General features: G+C 63.1%; 1 protein-coding gene across 1 annotated transcript; it reads left to right on the plus strand.

Annotated features, from left to right (window-relative positions):
* Positions 1-614: 614 nt before the first annotated feature.
* Positions 615-7452, plus strand: DLK1 (delta like non-canonical Notch ligand 1). Its single transcript, XM_002723221.5, has 5 exons — positions 615-868; positions 2043-2106; positions 2621-2751; positions 4956-5097; positions 6444-7452. The coding sequence occupies exons 1-5, from the start codon at positions 802-804 to the stop codon at positions 7189-7191; spliced, it is 1152 nt and encodes a 383-aa protein (XP_002723267.1). The 5' UTR covers positions 615-801; the 3' UTR covers positions 7192-7452.
* The last annotated feature ends 4077 nt before the right edge of the window (positions 7453-11529 follow it).

The following is an 11529-nucleotide window of genomic DNA, read 5'->3' on the forward strand; positions in this document are numbered from 1 at the left end:
CGGTCGGTGTGCGTGCGTGTGTGCGTGTGCGTGTGTGTGTGTGCGTGCTGCAGTGTGTTTGGGTTGTAGTGTGCGTTTGTGTTACACATGTGTGTGCTACAGCAGGTGTGTCTGCATTTTCCGGCCTCCTCATGGCTCTGGCTGGCAGGGACCTGCGGCTTTTCCTAACCGTTTTTCTGAGCGCGTGTGTGATTATGTGTACATTGCACATCTTGGTGGTGCGCCTTTGCGTCTTCCTGGGTATGTGACCCGTGGCCCCTGTACTACACGGGGCCTAGGCGATGGGCATCTGGGCGCTTCTGCACTCCGAGGGCTTGCTCGTGTGCCCCTGGGGGTCTGCGGCCCGGCCCAGGGACTGTGCTGGCGACAGGTCCTAAACTGGCCAGTGCGTGTGTGCGGCACATGTGCGAAACGTGCGCGGGGTACCTGCGCCTGTCTAGCCAAGTGTGCGCCCGTGTGCGCGGTCGGTTTCCGGGACGCAGCAGTGGTGGGGGGCGGCCCCGCGAGGGGCGGGGGTCACCGGGACTGGCCGGCGCCGGCCCCGTGCACGCGAAGGCGGGGGCGGGGGGCGGGGGCCGGCGGGGGGGGGGGCGGTACGAAAAGGGCGACGCGCGCGGCGGCGGCGGCAGCTCCTCGGCGGCAGCGGCGGAGAGCGCAGCGCGCAGCCCGGTGCAGCCCTGGCTTTCCCCTCGCCTCGCGCCCGCGCCCCCTTCCGCGTCCGCAACCAGAAGCCCAGCGCGGCGCCCGGAGCCGGACCTGCGCCCGCACCTCTCCCGGGACCGCGACCCCGGCCGCCCCGCGATGACCGCGACCGAAGCCCTCCTGCGCGTCCTCTTGCTCCTGCTGGCTTTCGGCCACAGCACCTATGGTGAGCCCCTCGGCGGCCGGGCCTGCGCCCCCTCTGGGGAAGCCTGCGACGCCCCGCCGGCCACCCCGTGCCCCGCGCGCCACGCGCCACGCGCCCCAACTCCGGCCGCTCTCGCCTAACCCTAAGCCCCGCGCTGTGCCTGCCTCACCCTCCCTTCCGCCCTTGCGTGCCAGGTCCGCCCGTGGGTCCCCGGGGGGTGGGCAGCGAGCTTGGGACCCCCGCAGCCCCTTCCCTTCCCGCCTGGCAGAAGTGGCGCTTGAAGGGGTGTCGGTGCGCTGAGAGGAGGCATGGAAAAAACGCGGCGATGTGCGGTGATGTGCGGGAGTCTTCCGTGAGGACGCGCTGGGGGGCAACTTGGGGGTGTCCCTGCGTGTGCATCCCGGGGAACAGGTCTCTGGGGCAGCGGGGGTTGACTTTGCTGTCCTAGCCCCCCAAAGCCCAACAAGAGAGCAGCTCGAGCCTCCTGTGAGGCGCGTCTCTCTAGGTGAGGGGCTGCGACACTTCTGTCTGCAGTGGCCATCTGTCTCTGACAGCGAAGAGTGGCCCCCTTCCCGCAGCGCCCCCGCCCCCGCTGCGCGGGGGCCGTGGTGGGCCGTGGGGCCATGTGGAGAGCTGGTTGAGTGATGCATGCAGTAGGTGCCTATGCAGGCGTCAGAATCCCTTAGTGTTGGAATCTCAGCCGCCCTGGGTGTAACTGTTGAGTTGTTTTCTTAACACAAGGAGTCGTGGGGGGACTTCTGACCTGGGTGCTTGGCTTAACTGCGTAACCTTGTAAAACACGAAGCTCACACCCCTCACCTGTGGACTGCCCGGTGAACCTGCTAGGGCTTTCCCCGGTTCAGCACCTCCGGTCTGCCTCCCCGTTAGCATCAGCTCACTTTGCAAAGCGTGAGGGTTTGACTGAACATCCAGGGTCAAAATCTTCCCCTTGGTGGTCTCTGCCCCCCTATCCGCAGCGTATTGGGGTTCCTTGTTGTCTCTGGGGGAACAGGGGCCCTGTCCTGCACCCAAGGTCCCAGGAGCACACACAGCTTTGAAACAGCGTGTCAGGCTGGTGGGACCCATGGGGGGCTGCGAGCCAGCGGGGGTGGGGCTGGGGTGTGGGGAGTGGGCTTTTCCTGGGCCTCTGGGGCGAGATTGTGGGGTCAGTTGTGTGATGTTCCCTGTGCCTCAGGGGCTGAATGCTTCCCGGCCTGCGACCCCCAAAATGGATTCTGCGAGGATGACAATGTGTGCAGGTACAGAGCCGCTCCTGAGGCAGCTGGGGGCGGTGGGGGGAGCCACGGAATGGGGGTGGGGGAGGCACAGTCCTGGGAGTCAGGCTGGGGGGGGGGTGCTGCGGCAAACAGCTTCCCTGGCTCTGCAGAGCCCCAGTGGGGGAGACGGTGGGGGAGACGCAGGCAGGGGATGGGGGCAGCCACAGCTCCTGTCTCCCTTCTCAGAAAGGGGGGGTGTCAGGGGAGCGCCTTGCCAGCAAGACCACTGCGGGCCACTGCGACAAAACGCAGTGTCCCCCCCCCCGCCCCCGCTGTCCTGCTTCCTAGGACCCCCTGCGTCTGCCCCCAAGCTTGTTTTTTTTTTTCTTTTCTTTTTTTCTTCAGTTTTGACGTCCAGGTGACTGCTGATTGCGTCCCCTGACCCCTGGCCTGGGCCCTGTGCAGACTCCCAAGGGCTCTCGGTCCACTGAAGGCAGCCAGCTCCCTCCCCACCCAGACCCCCCTCACGGGTCTCCATCTTTCTTGCTCCGCACAGGTGCCAGCCTGGCTGGCAAGGCCCCCTGTGTGACCAGTGCGAGACCTCTCCTGGCTGCGTTAATGGACTCTGTGAAGATCCCTGGCAATGCATTTGCAAGGAGGGCTGGGACGGGAAACTCTGCGATATAGGTTGGCACTCCCCTCTGCCTGCGCCCAGCCCCCTCCCCGCGCCCCGCCTGCCAGCCCCCTAGCGCCTTGTACTGTGTGTCCTGTTCCTGCTCTGCTGGGGAGGGTCTTGGGTCTGCTCACCGCTCCCCACCCGCACGGCCAGCACCTAGACCCCAGAGAAGGCACTGGGCTAGGGGCCCACGGAGCTGCCTGTTGAATAAAGTCACGAGAGGAGCTCCCACCACACACAAAGCTGAGACCCCAGGCAACCTGGGCAGGGCCCGGAGCCTAGAGAGAAGAGCAAGGGGTCTCATCTCAGCCCTGCGGTGAGGCTGCAGAAAGCAGCCAGCCAGCAAACAGCCGGGGGAGGGGTCCTTGGGGCTGCGCGGTGGGGGAGCAGGGAGCTGAGACGCTGTACTAGGGTGAGGGACCCTGGGGGCGGGGTGGGGGGAGTGTGAGGGCAGAGGTCAGGTGCAGACTGGGAAAGGCAGGCAGGGTTGGGGCAGATGGGGTTTATCTGTTGCTTTCATTAATTTCTGCCCTCTTTGTCCTCCATTAATTGCCCCGAGCGGCTGCGCGCTGGCCGGGGCTGCCTCTCCAGGCTGCAGAGTCTTCATCTGCGCCCATTCGCATCTGGCAAAACCTGCTCCAAAGTCCGGGCAAACTAAAGTCCTCGGAAAAAAACTCCCAGCAGCGCAGGCGGCTGCTTCCAACATCAGCGCCACACGTGGTGTAGATAGGGAAACTGAGGCTCGGAGACCCAGGCGCCCCCACCCCCGCCCCGGCGCCCGATGGTGCCAGGTTTCCCCGCAGCTGACTCATGCTGGCAGGCAGCTTGCAGCAGTGTCTCTGAGCTGTTTGGGAATCTAGAGGGTCCCAGGAAAAGCCACCACCTGGGACCAGGGTAGCCTTTCAGCTTGGAGCCGAGCCCTCTTTGGGGTCCAAATTCAGAGTCCCCCCCACACCCCCTACCCCCACAGAGTTTTCTAGACAAAGCCTCTCCCTCTGGGAGCCCGCGGGGTCCACCGTGGCTCTGTGCCTGGGATGGCCCAGGGTCCCCGAGAGGAGCGAGCCCCCTGCCTTCTCTGTCCCAGCAGAGACCCCCCCCCCCGCATCCTCTCTGCCCTCTGCCTGCAGCCGCGTCCCCGCCAGGCCGGCTGGTCCTGCCGCACAGCGGAGCCTGTGGGGAGAGGAGCAGGATGGGTGGGGGTGACCTGCTCTTGGGCTTACATTTGGAGATTCTGAGCGAGCGAGCGAGCGAGCGCGTGCGAGTGCAGGAGAGCTGGGAGCAGAGAATTCGGAGCCGGCGCGGAGCGCCTGGACGAGCTGGCGCATTGTCCGTGCTGCCCCGCAGATAAATCCTCTTTCCGTCTCCTTGCACGGAGCCGGGAGAGGCCGTTCCCAGGCGTGCAGGCTTCCTGTTGCCGACTGCTGTCTCTCTCGCTCCCTGCGCTAGGGCCCGGGTCTCTTTGAAATCAGAGGGGGGTGGGCAGAGCCCCCTGCCCCCACAGCCTGCTGTGCTCTCCTGTCTCCGCCGGCCCTGGCTTTCTGCTCATTAGCCGCAGTCACTCCAATGGCAGCCAACCCCGGCTGAGAACCCCCCCGCCCCCAGAAGGGAGAGCCCCTCTTTACAGGGGGGAAACAGGGATGGGACAAGGGTCGGCTCCTGGCCCTGCCGGAGAGCTGAGGTCTCAGGGGCCCGGCCCAGGCCCTCCCGGGCTTGCCAAGGCCTAGTAATGAAGTGTGCAAAGACGGTGGGAAAGCGCCTGCGCTCCCCGGTGCTACCTGCACTGCGTCTCAAGGCGCGGGCTTTTCATCCTGGCCACTCTGGGCCCAGCAGAGAGGAGCCAGAGCTGTGGCTATCGCAGTTCCCCTGTCCCAGCGGGGGTCTGTGGTGGAAGGTGTGACGCACAGGTGGTCGTCCCAGGGGTTCCAAATGTGCGAAACGTGATTTCTCAGGCCTTTTCTGGGGCGGGGGGCATTGCCTCTGCAGGCACGGGCGTGTCGCTGGTCCGGAGGCTGGCCTGTGCCGAGAAGAGGGTGTAGCTGTCTTGGGATGAGTGACCCGATCCCAGGAGACCCCCTCAGCGCCCTGAGCCCCAGCGTACTCACTCCAGGGGCTCTGGGGGGACAGCGCCGTGCCCTCTGTCTAGAGACCCCTGCTCACTGGCCACAGGCACAGCCCTTTGGGGGCGCTGAGGCCTGCCTGCCTTTGCTCCCCTCAGATGTCCGGGCCTGCACCTCCGCCCCCTGCGCCAACAACGGCACCTGCGTGAACCTGGACGGCGGCCTGTACGAGTGCTCCTGCGTGGCCGGCTTCTCGGGAAAGCAGTGCCAGCACAAGGCCGGGCCCTGCGTGATCAATGGGTAAATACCCCCCCCAGTCCTGCCCCCTCCAAGACCCTTTCAGCCTCACCCTGTGGGACCCATCGCCTGACAAAAGACCAAGTAAGTGCTCGCCTGCCCCGCAGTGGACCACCCCCGATCGCGCTATTTATGGGGGGGTGTCATTTCCATAATTCTTTCAAAGGACCCTGATGTCCCCAGCCCTGGCCTGTGTGAATGACAGTAGGCTGGGTCCGAGCTGTGTGATTTTCTAAAGGGAGCATAATAGGAATCAGAGTGCAGCGGGACTCACTTCCCACATGTCTGAGGACCACTGGGGGGCCTGGGGGGCTCTGCGATCGCTTGGTGGGGGCGCTCCTGACTCTGCCCCCCGCCCCTGTGCCGTCCAGGGCGGAGACTGGGACAGGCTGGGAGAGACGCTGGTGTCCCGCTGGCCCTGTTGGGGAGGGGTCAGCCCCAGCGGTGGGGGGGAGGGGGCGAGGAGGGGCGGCCACCGAACTCCAGTTAACAAGCAGGGGGACACACAGAGGAGACCCTTAGAGGTTTAGCTTCTCTCTCTAACACACTGGAGCCAGCGGTCAAAATAGAGCCCAGGCCCTCGAGGGCCCATTCCCCGCCCCCCCGCCTCCCCCCCCCCCCCGCCCCCGAGCCCCCAGCTGAAGTAGCAGCGCTGGTTTGTGGTGTGTGGAGGCCCTGTCTTCCCTGGAGTTGCGGCATTTATCAGATGACAAAGGACTCGCAGGAAGCGCGTGCTCCGCTTTGAGCAAACAGCTCGGGCTGCAGGCAGCCCCGGTGAAGGGACCACGCGCCGGCACAGGGAGACCTTGTCCCCGAGGGGCCCCACACAACAGCCAATGCAAATAGCAAGGAGGGTGGAGGCAGTGGTGGGGGTGTGGCCCGCAGCCGATCTGCGGGGGTAGGGGGTGGGGGGCTGCGGCAGGGATGCCCTTTGCCTGGTCCTGCCGCAGCCCCCTCCCACCCCCTCACCCGGAACAGAGCGCGGGGGAAGGGGCTTGCTCCAGACCCTGGCCAGTTGCCGCTGACGTGGCCTCTGCCAGCCCAAGTATCCCCACCTGTCCAGGGAGTAGAGCCCTCAGGTGAAGTGAGAGGTGGGAGTCCTGGCCTGTTCCAGGTGGGCTTCGTGACAGGGGTGAGGTATGCGCCCACGCCCTCCAGCAGCCGGCCAGCCCACTCCCGGGGACCTCTGCATGCCTGCCTCCCTCACCTGCCCCTTTTGTCAGGCCCGGATCTTCCTGCCGAGGAGCTGAGGAGCCCGACCCTGGTGCCGCCCCGCCCTCCGCCTGCACGCGCAGCCCTGTCCTAGCCCAGCCCCGAGGGCCCTTTACGTGTTCCCCGTTGTGTTGCAGCTCCCCCTGTCAGCACGGAGGCACCTGCGTGGACGATGAGGGCCGGGCCTCCCACGCTTCCTGCCTGTGCCCCCCTGGCTTCTCAGGCAACTTCTGTGAGATCGTGGCCACCAGCTGCACCCCCAACCCGTGCGAGAATGACGGCGTGTGCACCGACATCGGGGGCGACTTCCGCTGCCGCTGCCCGGCCGGCTTCATCGACAAGACCTGCAGCCGCCCGGTGGCCAACTGCGCCAGCAGCCCCTGCCAGAACGGGGGCACCTGCCTGCAGCACACCCAGGTGAGCTACGAGTGTCTGTGCCGGCCCGAGTTCACGGGGCCCACCTGCGCCAAGAAGCGCGCGCCCAGCCCCCAGCAGGTCACGCGTCTGCCCAGCGGCTACGGGCTGACCTACCGCCTGACCCCCGGGGTGCACGAGCTGCCCGTGCCCCAGCCCGAGCACCGTATCCTCAAGGTGTCCATGAAAGAGCTCAACAGGAGCACCCCTCTCCTCACCGAGGGCCAGGCCATCTGCTTCACCGTCCTGGGCGTGCTCACCAGCCTGGTGGTGCTGGGCACCGTGGGCATCATCTTCCTCAACAAGTGCGAGGCCTGGGTGTCCAGCCTGCGCTACAACCACACGCTGCGCAAGAAGCAGAACCTGCTGCTGCAGTACAACAGCGGCGAGGACCTGGCGGTCAACATCATCTTCCCCGAGAAGATCGACATGGCCACCTTCAGCAAGGAGGCCGGCGAGGAGGAGATCTGAGCGGCCTCCCCCCGGGCCCCCCCTGCTCGCGGGCTTGCGCAGAGCTCACTATATGCGGTCTGTCTTCATCTTTGTGGTGGAATTCGCTATCTTGTGTGTTGAGTCTGGTGGACGCTACGCTTCCATATATTGTCTTTGTGTTGCTGTGTGACAAGGCGCACCTGCTAAGACCCTCCCTGCTCCCTCTCGCTTGCCCTCTCTCTCTCTCATTGCATGATCCCGAAGAAGAATAAGAATAATAATAAGAATTTCATCTTTAAACTCCTAAGAGAAATAAGTATGTTATTCTAATCTCTAAACTTAAATGAAATATCAAAAAATACCATAAAAAAACAAGGCAACAGGACCAGGGCTCGGTGCCGACGCCCCTCCCCGGGAGGGGTCTCGGACGCGGGGCCCTCGTGAAACCGTTACGAGTGCTGTGCACGACCACCCACTGTGACAAGGGCTTAAAACCTCTTCCGTTCGTTAATTCTCACACGCCACATCCAACTCGCACTCACATCCAGTCCAGCACCGCAACCCTTAGGTCTTTGATTGAGTTCACATTTTGCAGAGTGCGGAGGCTGTGTGTCAGGCAGAGAGCCCCGGTTGGCTGCTGGCGGGCGGGCACCCGTCCCGGCCCTGCCACTAACTCGCAGCGAGACCCCTGGCGAGTCCCCTCCCAGCCCCGGGCCCACCTCCTCGCCCCTCTCGAGGGAGGGGCCGGACAGCCACCACCACCTTGGAGGTCCTCTCTAGCCCCCTAGACCTTGAATTAGGAACGGGGGAGGGAAATGAACCAAAAACACTCCCTGACCCTGGCAACGAGGATCTGATGAGGACTAAGTCTCGTCCTGGGATCCGAAAGGTTTTGCCTATCCTGGATGCACACTTGATATTCTGGAGTCGATCCTAACTGCATTTCTCAGAGTGGGGGACCTCCCAGCCACCTCCCACTTGGGAAAGATTGGCCCCTGTGAGTCATTCCCCCGCCCCTCCCCCAGGCCCCAACACTGCACCTGCCTTTGACCCTAGAGATTAGAGTTGTCCCCGGAAATCTGCACCTTGAACCACAAGTGCCCCTGGCAAAAGTCTGAACAGCAACACAAACCCCACCCAGGTTTTCAGGGGTCCAGTGGAAGCGGCCGCTTGTGGGGTGCTCTGTCCTGTGGCAGGAGCGCGACACCTGGCCACGCAGCCACGGATTTATGTTTGTTGCTGAGTTAATAACCCTCAGATCCCAAAAGACCTAGCCAGCTTCTGAGTTATGAATTTGACTTTTTTTTTTTTAAAAAAAGAGCATCTATCTTTTTTGCAAAAAATAGAAGGAAATGGGACAGAGCTCCGTGTAGCTTTCCGGCTCCGCACAGGGGCGGGACAGCTACGCAGTCCTTGGGTACCAGTGAGGAATATTTTGCTGCTTAAATTGTTTGGATAGGAGTCTAGAGTCTTAGCTTTATTACGTATGACCTGCCGTGTTCACCTTGCTCTGAGCCATTATCACCTTCATCACCTGTGGCCATTCCAGTCACCTGCGCCACCGGCACACTTGATCAATGACATTCTCATCCCGACCTTGTCATCTTGTCATGAAGCCCGACCAGCATCTCCCCCAAGCTCCCCTCGCCTCCATGTCAAACCCCTCCCCATCCCGGAGACCCCAAGTCCCCTGCTGAGCCCTTCCCCACCGCCCAGACCCCTCCCAGTCTCGCTCCCCAATCCCCCTCCCCCACCTGCACCGCTGCCCAGCCCAGCCCCGTCTACTCCCAGACCCCGGCTTCCCCACCCCCACCCCGGGACCCACGTCCTGCTCCTCAGAGATCACTCGCGTCATCTCCCCATCTCATTTTGAGTTCGTTTTAAGAAATTTAAAAAAGACCAAAAAAAGAAAATGTTGGCACGTGTCAGGCGGGGCTCTGGTTCCCCGCCTGGCCTCTCTCAGCGTGAGACCTGGGCCGAGTCTGCTAACACTTCTGTTCCTCAGTTTCCCCCTGTGTGACATTGTGGGGCCGGGCAGAGGAGGCCGGCAGACTCTCTGCCCGGGCCCTGGCTCGGTCCTCGGCCAGCTCCACGGCCCCTTCATTCTCCTTCCACCGTCCATTTCCCAAGCACCTGCTGACTGCGGGGCGGCTGGGCGGGCGTCTCCCCCCTCCCCACGCCTCCCTGGCCACGCCTCCACCTCCCGTCCCCTCCCCACCCAGCGTCCCGTGCGCAGCCTCGCCTCGGTCCCCACATCCCGCGGCCCCGCACTCCGCGGGGAGCGGGTTCCGCTGAGAGTGTCGGGATCCTTGACTGCCCGTCCACACCCCGCGTGTGCGACGTAGCGTGTAGTTTACGCAACAAACGGTGAAGCTCAGAGAGCTGTCTCAGACATCTCTAATTCGGCCCCAAATTGAGAAGGGAGGAGGAGGCCTGAGGATGATTTTGTGATCAAAACGTTCACGGAATGTCTGCGGCGCTCTCTAGCTTTCCCGTTTATCCAAGGCCAGACATGCAAAAAGAAAAAAAAAACCTTGTTTATTCCAAAATAAACAACAAGGGCTAACTCTGTCCGTGTCTCCGACTTACTGTGCTTTGTGGCCTGGGGGGGGCGGGGTTGGGGGGGCGTGCCCCCCAGGGCCCTGCCATGGCCCTGTTCCGGCCACTAGGCCACTTGGTTCTGCCTGTCACCCCCCTTTCTAGACAGGCGGGGTCCTTGGAGTCTGGGGGTTTCCTGCCCCCAGGGCCTCAGCCAGCCTGTCTCCCTAAGGGTGGCTGTTGGTGGGTGGCCTGGATGGAGCTGGGACACGTGGGTGATGGGGGAGGAAGGGCTCCACAGGTGCACACTCAGGCCCCCCCCTGTGCATCAGGTTCCAACCCCGAACTGTGGGCACCCTGAGGCCTGCACCTGCTCCCAGCCCAGGGCTTGCTGCAGGGGGAGTGGCCGCCTGGGGTAGGGGAGATGTGGTTCCTTTGCCCCCTGGAGGGAGGTGGGCCCTTTGGACGCTTAAGCGGCAGGTGCCTGGGCCTCACTGGGGCCCTGTGGGTGTTGGGGGCCCTGCTCCTTTTGCAGGCCAGGAAGCCAGCACCTGCCCACTCAGCTGAGTCAGCTCCCACAGAGCGCCACCCCCAGGGACCGGATGGGGGGTCCCAGGTCCTTGCCTGGGGTCTCATCTTCACTTCCTTTGTGAGGAGACCCTCCCCCCCCAGGGGGTCTCCTCCAGCTGTTGCTGCCACGCCCACCCAACCACCCAGGCCTGGACTTGGCATCCACAAGATACCTCCCTCTTCCTCCCAGCCCTGGCCCCTCCCTCTGCGGTCCACGCCCAACTCAGAACACACAGCTGGAAATGGGGGAGGGGAGTGCCTCCTGGAAGCATAAGCCACAAAGTTGGGCTCATAGTGGAGAAACTTCTAGCAAAGGGTTGAGTCGCCCAGGAAATAGTGAACCCCTGTGTTCCTCAAGGCAGCAGGCCGGAACGGTCCCTAACCTGGGAGGGAGCCCGGAAGGACAGCGCAGCCTGGCTGGCCAATGGGCTGGAGAGCGGAGGGAAGCGTCGGCCCGCCAGCCCTGAACCAGCCACCTGGCAGTCAGACACAGACAGGATCCGTCCATTATATTGTTTTCAGGGATTGTCTCTTTAAACAAAAATTATTTGAGGGGCCGCTACTGTGGCATAGGAAGGTAAGCATCCACCTGCGGTGCTGGTGTCCCACATGCGCGCTGGTTCGAGTCCCAGCTGCTTCTCTTCTGATCCAGCTCTCTGCTGTGGCCTGGGAAAGCACTAGAAGATGGCCCAAGTCCTTGGGCCCCTGCACCTGCGTAGGAGACCTGGAAGAAGCTCCTGGCTCCTGGCTTTGGATCGGCCCAGCTCTGGCCGTTGTGGCCATTTGGGGAGTGAACCAGTGGATAGAAGACCTCTCTCTCTCTCTCTCTCTCGCCCTCTCTCTGTAACTCTGCCTCTCAAGTAAATAAATAATTCATTAAAAATTTTTAAAAATTTGAAAGGCACAGTGACAGAGAGACAGGGAGAGACACAGAAAGGGAGATCTTCCTTCTGCTGGTTCACTCCCCAAGTGCCTGCAGCAGCCGGGGCTGGGCCAGGCCAAAGCCAACAGCAGGAGCTCCAGCTGGGTCTGCCAGGTGGGTGGCAGGCACCCTATGCCGGGGTCATCTGCTGCTGCTGCCCAGGCACAGCAGTAGGGAATCCGAGTGGAAAGTGGAGCTGGGACTTGGGCCTGGGCACTCGGATGAGGGCCGCCAGTGTCCCAAGCGGCAGCTTAACCCGTGGCACCGCGGCATTCGTCCCAACGAAGGGGATTTATCGTCCTTTTCCCCGAGAAGAGACACAAGAGTCCCCAACAGTGTGACGAGAC

The sequence above is a fragment of the Oryctolagus cuniculus genome, chromosome 20, assembly GCF_964237555.1.
Source record: "Oryctolagus cuniculus chromosome 20, mOryCun1.1, whole genome shotgun sequence".
NCBI lineage: Eukaryota > Metazoa > Chordata > Mammalia > Lagomorpha > Leporidae > Oryctolagus > Oryctolagus cuniculus.

Bases quoted from the DNA above. Each gene is read 5' to 3' on its own strand.
- DLK1 (XM_002723221.5), top strand. From the start codon at position 802: ATGACCGCGACCGAAGCCCTCCTGCGCGTCCTCTTGCTCCTGCTGGCT. The intron at 869-2,042 runs GTGAGCCCCTCG...CCTGTGCCTCAG, and splicing joins TTTCGGCCACAGCACCTATG to GGGCTGAATGCTTCCCGGCC. The intron at 2,752-4,955 runs GTTGGCACTCCC...TGCTCCCCTCAG, and splicing joins CGGGAAACTCTGCGATATAG to ATGTCCGGGCCTGCACCTCC.